The following is a 12,350-nucleotide window of genomic DNA, read 5'->3' on the forward strand; positions in this document are numbered from 1 at the left end:
AGGGGTTTTGTCAGTAACTAAGCTATTTAAACGAGAAAGTTAAATATGCTTGCCTCAATTTCGCACATTAACTAACAATTATCGTCTCTTGAAGGGGACAAATATTAACTTTTACCGTTATAAAACTTTCTGAGAAGCGTTTGGGTTCGAGCAGTATTAGAGACCCTTTCAGTATAAGAACAAATTAAGTAAAGGAATTCATACGATATTATACCTGGTCACAGTTGAACCTTTTAAGCATTATTCGTTCCTCGATAAAATTCTTTATTATGAGTCCCGGTTCCATATTAAATTCCTGTTCGACTCGCATTCATGAGAATATTCAATTTAACCCCGAGACTTTTCTTTTTTCTTTTTTTTTTTAAATCTATAAATTGTAAAAGTGATCTTATAAAGGGGAAATGTTCCAATTTCAATGATGAAAATTAGATTAAAAACAGTTCGATTGAAAAGGCAACGTTAATATCAGGCCGAATGGTTTAAATCATCTAAATAATGTTATTAGATTAATTATAATACGTTAATGAAGATAATCTTTAATGAGTTTAGTGTTCCTTAACATGATGCAACTTTAAAGCATACGATGAGCTTATTCAAAATCAGTACATACGAAAACCTTCAACTAAAAGTTTATTTGCTATTTATAGATTATTTAACCATAATTTTACAATCAAGATGTAGTCTGTTTGGATAGCACGGAATCATCAGAAACACTATAAGAATTTAGAACAAACATAATTCCTTTTAATCATATTCCAAAAAAAGAATTTACGATTTATTAAATGTTATTCATAATAGATATTTAACTTACAACTCTTATTGTTTTATCGTAACGTTTTTTGTGGGGAAAAAATTATTTTCTTTTTTTTTTATTATATCATGTAAAAATATGTAATTTATATATGTCCGATCACGGATTGATTAGTATGCTGTGTAATGTAGCAACTTGATGTATTTGGGGAGCATGGATGAATAAAGCATTTCTCTTTCTCTCTCTTCCTTTAAATATATTTTAAGATTATTGCATGAGTGTTAGTGAAAAAGCGATTGTAAGTGGACTTGTCTATGTTTAAACTCGATTAAAAAATTTATTTCAATGTTGATAAATATACAACAAAACAAGACGTAAGTAAAAGATCTTTATAAATTACACACGATCGATTGTCTGTTTTTTTTTTTTTTTTAGATATGAAGTCATGGAATTGTATTTTTTCTGAACACGATCGATCTGTGAACTGTCACAGTGTACCAGATGATGGAGTGATAGGCAAAAAATCGGTCAATTAAATTTTAAATTAAAATTATCGTGAAATGATTTTGCCATTAATTACCAAAATGAATGTTATCCTTTATTGAGTTACAGGGGGGGGGGGTACGGTCAGTAAATAAACCCAAATAAACAAAAAAAATTTTATTTGTGGCACCGTTTCGACCTGAATTTGAGGTCTTCATCAAGGAGTTTCGGCAAAGATTCTGACTATACTGATATTCTAGTAATTCCGTCAACAAATAGAGAAAACGCATTTCAATATTTATCATTTTATAAACCAACCACCACAATATATTTATTTCATTGAATAAAAAACTTAATATCACGTAATAATGCTAGTAAATTAGACTTGACTATTGAAAAAAAAATAGATTTTTAGAATTCAGAAGAAAAGTTAATATATGTAAAACATATACCTATGAAAAATTAGGTTTTACCTATGATATAAGCCTATGATAATTAATTTTACTAACACAATAGTTTTCAGTAATCTCCCAAGTAAGCTATTTGAACGTAAAAAATAAGATGATAAAAACAAGGAAAAAAGAGCCAGAAAGTTAGATGTCTACTACGTAACCCCGTATAATGCTACACTCTTTTTTTCATGGTAAAATAGAATAATAATAATAATAATTCGTAATATACATTAAATTCGAAAATAATTTGGGTCTAAATACTTACCAACTGACTGTCTATGACTCCCAGAGGATGGTAAGCAACGCGGTAGCCATGGAGACCGGTGTGGTTGCGCGACTGCCACGAGACGACAACGGAGTATGGCTGGATGTCTTGGATGGCCAGTTTACGAACTAGCGGGACAGAGCAGAAGCGGGGTGGCTCCAGCTCCAAGAAGAGGAGGCCCCTGAGCTCTGGAGGCTGCTCGCACCGGAGGCCGCCAACGCCAACCTTCTGGTGGTCCCTCAGCCACTCCCACAGCTCCTGTTGGTCGCACCCGCAGTGGAGGGGGTTATCTGAAGCACATATCAAACTATGGGTGAGTTTAAAGTAATAAATAATCTACTTCATAAGATTTATAGGAGATTAATAGCATAATGACATTAAACAGTAAATAAAAACCTTACTTGGTGCAAATAATACTTTAGCATTAGCATAATATTGAAGGTGAATACAAAATCGTCATTAATTTAAAATTGGAGCTAAATGTTTACCACGATAACAAGTTTTTTTTTGTTTTTTTTTAATAATTTATTTATTGATATTTACAACTGTATACACATATATACAACAAGTAAATTTGCTGTAGGTGACATAGTAACAAGATAAAAACATGTGGAGAATCTACCCACTGATAGAACTCCAATAACATTTCTAGAGAAGAAGATCTCGAGGCCATCTTCTTTTCAGACGCCTAGGAGGATTATTAGGTAATGAAGGAGAAGCCAGGTTAGAAACAAGTGGATTTGGGTGGTTGAGAAGTTTATTATGGAAGGAACGGTATCTGGTTCTGGCCAAATCGGCAACATATGAAATATTGAGGTCCTGATGGATGACTTGATTTGTGACAAAGTAAGGAGCATTAAGGATTTTACGAAGGATTTTGGACTGTAAGGATTGGATTCTGGACGAATTTGATGGTTTAGTGGAGCCCCAAAGCTCAACTCCGTATGTCCAGATAGGGCTTATAATAGTCATGTAGATCAGTCTTTTGTAATGGAGTGGCAATTTAGACCGTTTGTCCAGTAAATGTTGCAATAGTCGGAATCTACGAGCAGTTTCTTATCTTTTTAGTCTTGTATGAGGATTCCATGTCAGTCGTTTGTCGAGATGTAGTCCTAAGTAACGGATCTGTTCGATAGGAATAAGTAGGGTATTATTAAAGGATATTGTAGGGAAAGAGGTCATGGGATTACGGATAACAAGTTTAGAAACTCTTTTTTTTTATTTATTTTATTTTAAACAAGATCGGCCTGGTATGGGCCTTACATGGTTGATATACCCGCTATATTATATATATATATTCTTTTTTAACAGTTGATTATGGGGGGAGTATAGTCTCATACAAAAGACACCCCTAACTATATACAATTTTGTGGAGAAAAAAAAATAGATAAGAGTAATGCTTCTTAATAAAAGAGAAATGTAAAATTAATAACAAAAATTAATGATATTGGTACACTTAAATAAAACGAACAATTCCCCTCTAGTAGTAAAAAGAAATAAGTTAATTTGAAAAAGGGACAAGAAACGAAAATAGAAAAAAAAATAATAATGAATAAATAAAATGAGTAATAATAAAAAGTAAAATTGAGGTAGTGTGACTATGAATTAATTTTCTATTTATTAAAGTTTATAATAGAATGTTCTGCAGCAGTCAGGGCTTCAGTCTACGGGTTGAGGTTGGGTTTCCCAGGTTGTAGGTCACTGCTCCTTTAACTGTCGGCAGCTGGGAGTAGAAATTCATGAACCGTTTTTTGATGTGATCCTCTATTGACTCCATATGTAATTTAGAAACTCTTAATTAAAACTAACGACTTTTTACTAAATAGTCTATGATTTTCATACTTTTTCTACTTAACATTTGATTTAACTATGCCCAAAATACAAGAGCTTTTCAAAATTTAAGATATATTATGCCTTATTCACTAATTTTTATTCGGAAATCCATATTTTTGAAACTACCAACAGCACTGTGGAACCTAATAAAATAATTTAAAGTAGAGTAAATTTGCTACAATATGAGACCTAGAAGAGCTAATTACGTTCAACAGTTCCCGAGATACAGTATTTTAAAATGTAAAATGAAAAATCTGTAGTTAATGAATTTATTGTGAGAAATCTTAATCTCAGGAACCATTAAACATATATATGTCTGCGAGCACTAAAAGTTAGCTTAATGTATATAAAGTAGTTCCTGACAATCATGGGAAGTTGTTTTAATGATATTTGCATATGAATATGAATTTTGCATTTGAAATTTTGCCTGAACAACTAATAATCTATTTATTGCAGCAAATATCATGAGAATTCAACTTCTACGAAGATGAACATCATAAACTACTTAATAGAACATTAAATTAGCTTTTATTTTAGTTAATAGACATCTGCACGTCTCGTGGTTCCAGAGATATAGTTTTTCCATAATATTCACTAAATACTGATTTTTTAGTACATTTTTTATGAAATGTAACTTTTTAAAATAACTGTAAGTCTGGAACTATTGAACGTGAAGAGCGGAATGAAAAATAATTTTTTTAACATTCTGAACTTTTCATTCCAAACTCCTTAACCATCCTAACCCATTAATTCTTAATCTTTAATCCTTAACAATCCCTGATAATCCTCCTAGGCGTCTGAAAAGAAGATGGCCACGGGACCTTTTAATTTTCTATTTTTTTTTTATTATTTATTTAATGTAATTTACAAATGTACAAAATAATACAATAGGTAAATATGTTGTATGTTTCATATACACTTGAAAATCCCCTTCTAATTTAAATTAATATTTGAAGTACCACCAATGGGTGGTTCCTTCCAAAGATTTTCAAGTGTATATGAAACATAAAACATATTTAATTATTGTATTTATTATTTGTACAGTTGTAAATCACATTAAATAAATTTTTAAAAAAACATTCTTAAACAGCTATCATTTTGTATTCCCCTAACTACATTTGGCAGGCTCATCAATTTTGACTAGGAATTATACGTAATTGTTATTAAATTAATCTAAAATTGGTGGAAAATGACTTTTTTCTTCTCTTAGGCTCTTGGATTATAAGAACAGTTTCAGACACTAGCAGGTCTCATGAAAATCATTATAATTATCAATAACGTTTTGAAATTATTTTTCTCAATTTCTTAACTACCTACTAATGGGCTTTCAACTGATTTATCCGTCCATAAATTAATAATGAATGTCTTAAAACATTCTCAATTCTTAAATTATTTAATTTTCTCAAGCCATAAAAAAACCTGATAAATATGCATTGTATAAATCAAACCATGATTAACTAGCATTTATTGATTCATTGTCAAGTAACTGTGATAATTATTCATATTGATACAATCCATTGTTCATTCTTGCATTATTGTGTCTCTGTCTTGAAAGCTTTTTTGAAGATAAATATTTTTTAATTTTTCTTTATCTGTTTAAAAACTCGACTCCGACTGAATTAAAAAAAAAATTAATTACTTTCTGGGAAAAATTCTAATAGTACCAAAGCAATATAGTAATTAGCTCTACTTCCAGTTCAGGGAAATTTATTAGACAAGATCAGTAAAAAAGCTAATCCAGACTTGCGTTTTATTTTTCTAATTAAGATTTCATAGAAAGATGTATGATTAAAGAGCTTTGAAAGCTATTAAGAATGCTGTTAAGTGTATGAGAAAGAGTTTTAAAATTAATTTTGTGGCCTTATGAGAAAATAAAATATGATACATAAGGATTGTAAGTCGCCATGTTCAATATATCGGGTAGTAAAAATAAGTTTGTTTGGAACAACCTGTAATAGGTATCTATGTATGTATTTTAACGCATTATAAGTTTTATTTGGTTTGTTAAGTTTAATAGTTGGTTTTCTGGCCATTTTCTAAAGTGTTAATAATTTCGCGTATTCGTTTAGTTTACAAATCATTTTAAAATTGTATGGGTTGAGCCTCTATGTTGATTATAAAACATCATAGTTACATAAGAGTGTTTAGCGTTGGTGCCAACAAATCCAAGAGGGTTAGGTAAATTTAGATATCTGCATTATGTCGTGAGGAACTTAGCCGAATCAAGAATCAAATATGAGAGGACCAACCTATTATAACGAAATAAGAATAAAGGCTGATTGCACCAATCTCCGGTAAAACTAAGATTAAACTCCGGTAACTTAGTGACCCGTTTCTGATATTTTCTTAGCCAGGTCATCAAGGTTGCCTGAAAGTGAGATAACTGTCAAACTCAGCAATTTCTACATTAATGTTAGAAATTTTAAGTCCAATTAAATTTAAAATTTATTCAAAATTCGAAATCGCTGAAAAACTTCTATGGTTCAGAACGAAATACTTTTTTTTTTCATTATTGTCAGAGCGAGTGAGTCTTTGAAGTCTTCGCTTCTGTCAAATCACCTATCTCCGGAAATTTATTTGACTGAATTTGGAAAGAAACGGAATAATATAAAAAAAAAAAACTTAGCTAGATGATATATCCAACAAGAACTATGAAAAGTTCTCGTACCTACTTAAACATAGATTTGCTAAAAACCGTCTATCAATTTCCGGTTATGTTCCGGGATATTTGAAGGTTAACTTTTATGGTGGAACGGATAATTATTGATTTAACCCGAGATTGAAGAAATCATAGTTGAAACTGTGATGGTGTAACAGGCCCAAAGACTCATTTTGGATTCCAAGAACTACATCTTTACATGAGATGAAAGGGAAAAGTTGAGTTAGACTTTATGAAAATGAAGAGTTACCGTTTTTTTAGAAGGACACTTGTTTGAGAACTTTACTGATGCATAATTAATTTTTAGCGACTAAACCCATTTCTTGTCTAATCTTTACAATACAAAATCTTTAATATGCTCGTTATTTTGTCACAATAGGGTAGCCGATCTAATCCGAACCTGGTATTAATTCTTCTATAATAAACGAAATCACTAGTTTCTAACTCTGCTTCGTCTTCTGTTCCTGATAAACCTACTTGATGCCTTAAAAGATTTCCTCAAGACCTTCTAAAGTAGAAATGTGTGGATTACTAATGGGTAATATCGCACCTAGCCTGTGTCAGGTCATTGTACGTTTCGCATCATATTTACTTGTATTTTCAATTTTTTTTAAATATTGTCTAATATAAACTATGTTGGTAAGGAATACATCAAATAAAAAGGCAATCTTTTAAGAGCATAAAAAAAAGTTATTTTTGAGGTGTATCCGTCCTTAAGAAGCTATTTGAAAAGAATGTCACAACAATATAGTGGTAAGAAATGGTTCTGGCCTATATAAACACCTATATGCCTTTGTATAAGAAGAAATGGAGGTGGAAAAACTATGAAAAGGCGATATAACAAGAATAAAAGCTGTGAAGGGGTTGAGAAGGAGGAAGGAAAAATATTACAGGAGAGAGGAAGAGGGAGTTATATATAAGAGAGTGGTATTGGCTGTGGCTGACAAATCGGTTACTGGCACCGTACCGTCAATAGTGTACTCTGACAGTTGCCGACATCGGGTACTCTCTCTCTCTCTCTCTCTGCTTCTTATAGGCTCCATCATGGACCAATCCCAGTCACATAACCTTTATGTCATCATATATATAGATAGCGAAACTACAACCCAATGGGCGAACATACCATCTATTTCTTTTCCTTGGCTAGGTGTTATCCGAAGTATTATTCATAAACAGGCAAAGAATCTTTTAATAAATATGATAAAAATAACGAAATTGTTTTAACTTGAAATATATATCCATACAAGACAATAAGTGAGTAGGGAGAATATAAATTATTTTTTCCTAGTTGTCCCCTACCTAGCAAACGGGATGTCTACCCTACCCAGGCCGGATTCGAACCGTTCCATAGGATGAATATCAACAGAAACAGATAACGCGAGAGGTGTGTAGTGAAACATTTTATCCAGCCTTGGTAATATTACAATTATTTTAGGAGGTAAACTATCCACCTTACTTTTTCTAAAGCCCAGCTACACTAGATGGAGTCTCAACATGAGACTTTATATCCAATAAAGATCAAAATACATCATTTACAAAGGAAATTTGTATAATTTGAAACTTTGAAATATAATTTTGACAAGAAAATTATTTTTTCCCATTGGCAAGCAAAAGTAGTGGATAAAATTTGATAAAGTTTGTAGTAGACTACGTTTGCAACAATCCTTAACACTCACCCTCCCCAACTATCAGTCGAACAAGGAATTTTTGAAATATATGTGTGTTAAGAAAAATACGGTTGCGAATACGTAAGCACCCCTAGAGTTGGAATGTCAAGATTCATTTCTCGGGTCCACTAGGAAATAAATATTAACTGACCCAGGCGGGAATTGGACTTTTTTTTTCTGAATACTTTTTATTTATTGATAGATATTACAATCTGCCACACTGTTGTGAGCAATAGGTAATAGTGATGAATGATCATATTCATACTAAAATTAAATTAAAATAAATTAAAAAAAAATCCCTTAAAATATATACAAATAGAAGGATAAACAAAACAAACATTATCCAAACAATGTGTATGAAAAAAAAATAACATAATGATAAAATAATATAGTCTCTAGTCACATTACACTCACATTTAATAAACAATGTTTACACAATCAACCTGAGGATCCCTGAGCCCACTCTAACCCCCACGTGTAAGGGGTATAGCAGAGCTCAGAAGATCCCAGCGCATCCCTCTCGCCGCATCACTGGTAGTGAGTCAATGGAGGCTGACCAAGTGCGCTAAATCCGCTAAGACTCAACTTGAGTGGAGAATCTGACCATTGCCAGAACTCCAATTGTCCATTTTTATTTCACAATAAGTCTCTTGGCCACAGCCGTTTCAACCTTCTAGGTGGGCTGTAGGGATGGGTAGAACTAGATAAGGTTTGCACCAAAGGATTAGGATGGTTGGAAAGGTTTATATGGAATTTGAAGAATTTGGTTGGTATGAGGTAAAGGACAAAAGGGATATGTAGGGCATGGTGTAATGTTCTGTTTAAAACGTAATGAATTGAATCTTTATCATTCTGAACCTAGCACTTCGGGACTCCCACTCCAACTTCCTCAGCTGTCCCATTGAAAAAAAATTATATCAATTTAAAATTTTGCTGATGATTCTGTCACTTTCCTTAACACTTGGAGAGTTTTTATTAGTTTACGAGTGTTACCAGTGTTACTAGTAAAAGTTATTCAAGGTAAGGAAGGAAGATGGTGATAAATGTTATTCATTACCATTTCGATAGATTCGTCTAATCTAAATTTCCAAATAATAACCAGTGAAATAATTGTCTATCATTAATTTTCTCAATGGCTTCTCTAAACATCTTCAGATATATTAAATATGATAAAGAATTTAATTGTTTTTCAACTGATCTTAATTATCAATGAAGATGTATTTGAAGTGAGATAAAGCTAAACTCTTCCTATTTCGTTTGGAAAATTTAATAAAGTCCTATAAAGAGTTTAAATGCATAATATGATGTAAATGTAGCGATGTGGAAAATACAGGTGAAATAATTAAAGCGGTGACAGAGCATTTACCTGTCATGCTACCGTATCCCGATGCGACTGCATAATCAGACAAGGTACACTCACCCTTCTAATTAAACTAACTCATTGCATTTGCAGAATTCAATCAATTGGTCTGAATCATTCAAGAAGTAATCGTTCAGTTTCACCTGTAAAAAGTCAATCAAAAAATTTGTGATTGAAATGTTGGATTGTGACATAAATGAAATTCCCTGAAAGACCAGGAGCTCATTAACTTCTAAACAGATCTAATATCAATAATCTGAGCTTTCACATTATTATCATTTAAAAAAATGAAAAAAAAAATTAAATAAAAATTTAATTATAAACTCTAAAATTTTTAATAAAAACTCCATTAACTCCTTTCTCCAACATGTTTCCTATTCATCAGTAATAGAATGTTAATCAAAATTTAGCTTACTCATGTCTGATTTTCCAAACTGCAGGTGCTTTTCAAGGCAATATCCTAGCTAACATTCTTCACACGGTATATACCTTTGATATCCTTGCACACCCCACAGTCCTCACTATAAAAGCTAGAGCCACATGATGGGTAATATGTGAAAAATGATTCAAATTTAAATATTTAAAAGACTTTTTGCGTTTTTTTTTTGGGGGGGGGTGGTAGTACTTTTATTAATATCTCTTCTTCTTTTATTTTGGCATTCATTAAGGTTTTTAAAATTATAAATCTTTTTATTTTTCTTTCCTATAATACATAGGATATATAAATTATATACTATTATAATATTATATAATATCAATAAAATATTCTTAATATATACTAATGGCCGAAGCCTTCGATATGAAATCAGTACTTCGCTCAGGAGATCACCTTACCACCATGCTATTCAACCTGACACAGAGAGAATATTGCTGGAATGCTACAATGCGAATGTACATTCCACATTGGAATCATAGACCAATACCAGGGATATGCGAATGACATGACAGTTCTCGGTAGTGAGTAAGGTGATACCCAGTTACTATCCCTTTCACTAATTGCAATGTCGAAAGATATCGGATCACAATTAAACCCAAGCAAAAGAAAGAATATAATTGTAAACTAGAACATTCACTAACCAAGAAAATATAAGGGTAAGAAATGAAACGATCCTGAAACTTGATAGCTTCGGATTTTTCAGTAGCACAATCATCTCGATTATCGACCGGCTCAATGATATTGACCTAAGGATTCTTGGTGCAAACAGAGCTTTTTCCTTAGAAGGGTATATCCTAAGATCAAAGGAAATTTCACAAAAACTGAAACAAAGGATGCAATCATAAAATCTGAGTGATGTAAGGTAGAGTAGCATGGGCTCTTGCAAGTACCCTTGAGTTCTCAGTGTTATAGTCGGCCCAAAGTGAAACAAGTGATTAGGGATTCGGAGAGGCAGCAATCGATCGCGCTTGATGTGATAGCAAAGAGTTAGATGGACTACAACTGCAAATGGACTGAACATGTGAAAAAAAAACCATCCAAAAGGCTCCAAGGTCCTTGGTGCTAGGCCAAGAGGGAGATTGAAACTCACACAGGATAAAGTACATTCTTACAAAGTATTGCAATAGGTTGACTCTTCATGATTGTAGTGGTACATATTTATTTTATTTCAATGTGTACTTTGTAACATTGTAAGGAAGTACTCTTACTGAACCAAGGGTTGCACAATGAGGAGATTTGGTCAGAATCACGCTCCATCGCCAGATTTATCCCCAATTAAGGGTACCCACTTTATGAGGCTGAGTGGACCCGGGAGAGCTCCTGAATCCACAGGGTTGACACAATACTAAGGTATCAGAAAAAATGATTACCTGTCACAACCGGATTCGAAATGATATATTAAATGTTGGTAGTATAATATATCAATAACATTCATATATGAATTTAATAATGTATTAAAAATTCTATATAAACCTTTCCAACCATCCTTATCCTTTGGTTCAAACCTTATCTAGATCCACCCATCCCTGCAGCCCACCTAGAAGGTTGAAACGGCAGCGGCCAAGAGACTTATTGTGAAATAAAAATGGACAATTACAGTTCTGGCAATGGTCAGATTCTCCACTCAAGTTTAGTGTTTGCGGCTTTAGCGCACTTGCTCAGCCTCCACTGGCTCTATCACACGTGAGGGATATACTGGGCTCTGGGATCCTCAGGTTGATTGTATAAATATTGTATGTAATAGTGTAAATGTGGCTAGAGATTATATCATTTTATCATTATGTTATTTTAATTTTTTTCATACACATAGTTTGATTATGTTCATTTTATTTATCCTTCTGTTTGTATAAATTTAAGAGAGATTTTTTTTCTTATTCATTTATTTGTTTGTATTCTTATTTTATTTTATTTTAGTATGAGTGTGATCATTCATCACTACTACCTATAGCCCACAACTGTGTGGCAGATTGTAATATCTATCAATAAAAAAGTTCATACAAAAAAAAGGATTAAAACACATTATGGTTCAATGGAACTTAAATTAATAAATAAATTGACTGAGGTAGATCATTTCTTGTTGATCTCAATGCTGTTATTCTCTATAGATCACAACAACCGACCATTTGGTAATGGATATGACGTTTTGCAATTGCTTTTTTAAGGGAAAACTCCATTTTGACATGGTTTTCAAATCCTTAGCTTCCCCCTCCCTTTCTCAAAACGATTTTTCCTTAAAGGCGTATGAGATTAAGTATATAAATATATTGAAGACAGAGGTTCTAGGTACCTGCCGACAGACAGACCATTAGGAGGGCAAACAATCGCAAAGCTGGTATATAATTGCAGGAGTACAGAACCAGCGGCGAGGCACCATTACTTTCTCAATAGCACCCGCTCCTTGTTTGTAAAGCACACAGCTTCAAGTCCTTCGCTATTTGGTTATC

General features: G+C 32.5%; 1 protein-coding gene across 2 annotated transcripts in view; it reads right to left on the minus strand.

Moving 5' to 3' along the window:
- LOC106691282 (protein artichoke) overlaps window positions 1-12,350 on the minus strand; it is a gene marked incomplete at its 5' end in the record, with an annotated part of 30,219 nt that overhangs the window by 3,871 nt on the left and 13,998 nt on the right. For both annotated transcript variants that reach the window (XM_014436999.3, XM_014436998.3), the window contains 1 exon segment: window positions 1,952-2,241. In XM_014436999.3, the coding sequence (XP_014292485.1) occupies window positions 1,952-2,241 (290 nt within the window).

This window comes from Halyomorpha halys, unplaced genomic scaffold (assembly GCF_000696795.3).
Source record: "Halyomorpha halys isolate HHAL.00 unplaced genomic scaffold, Hhal_1.1 Scaffold2204.1, whole genome shotgun sequence".
NCBI classification, from domain to species: Eukaryota; Metazoa; Arthropoda; class Insecta; order Hemiptera; family Pentatomidae; genus Halyomorpha; species Halyomorpha halys.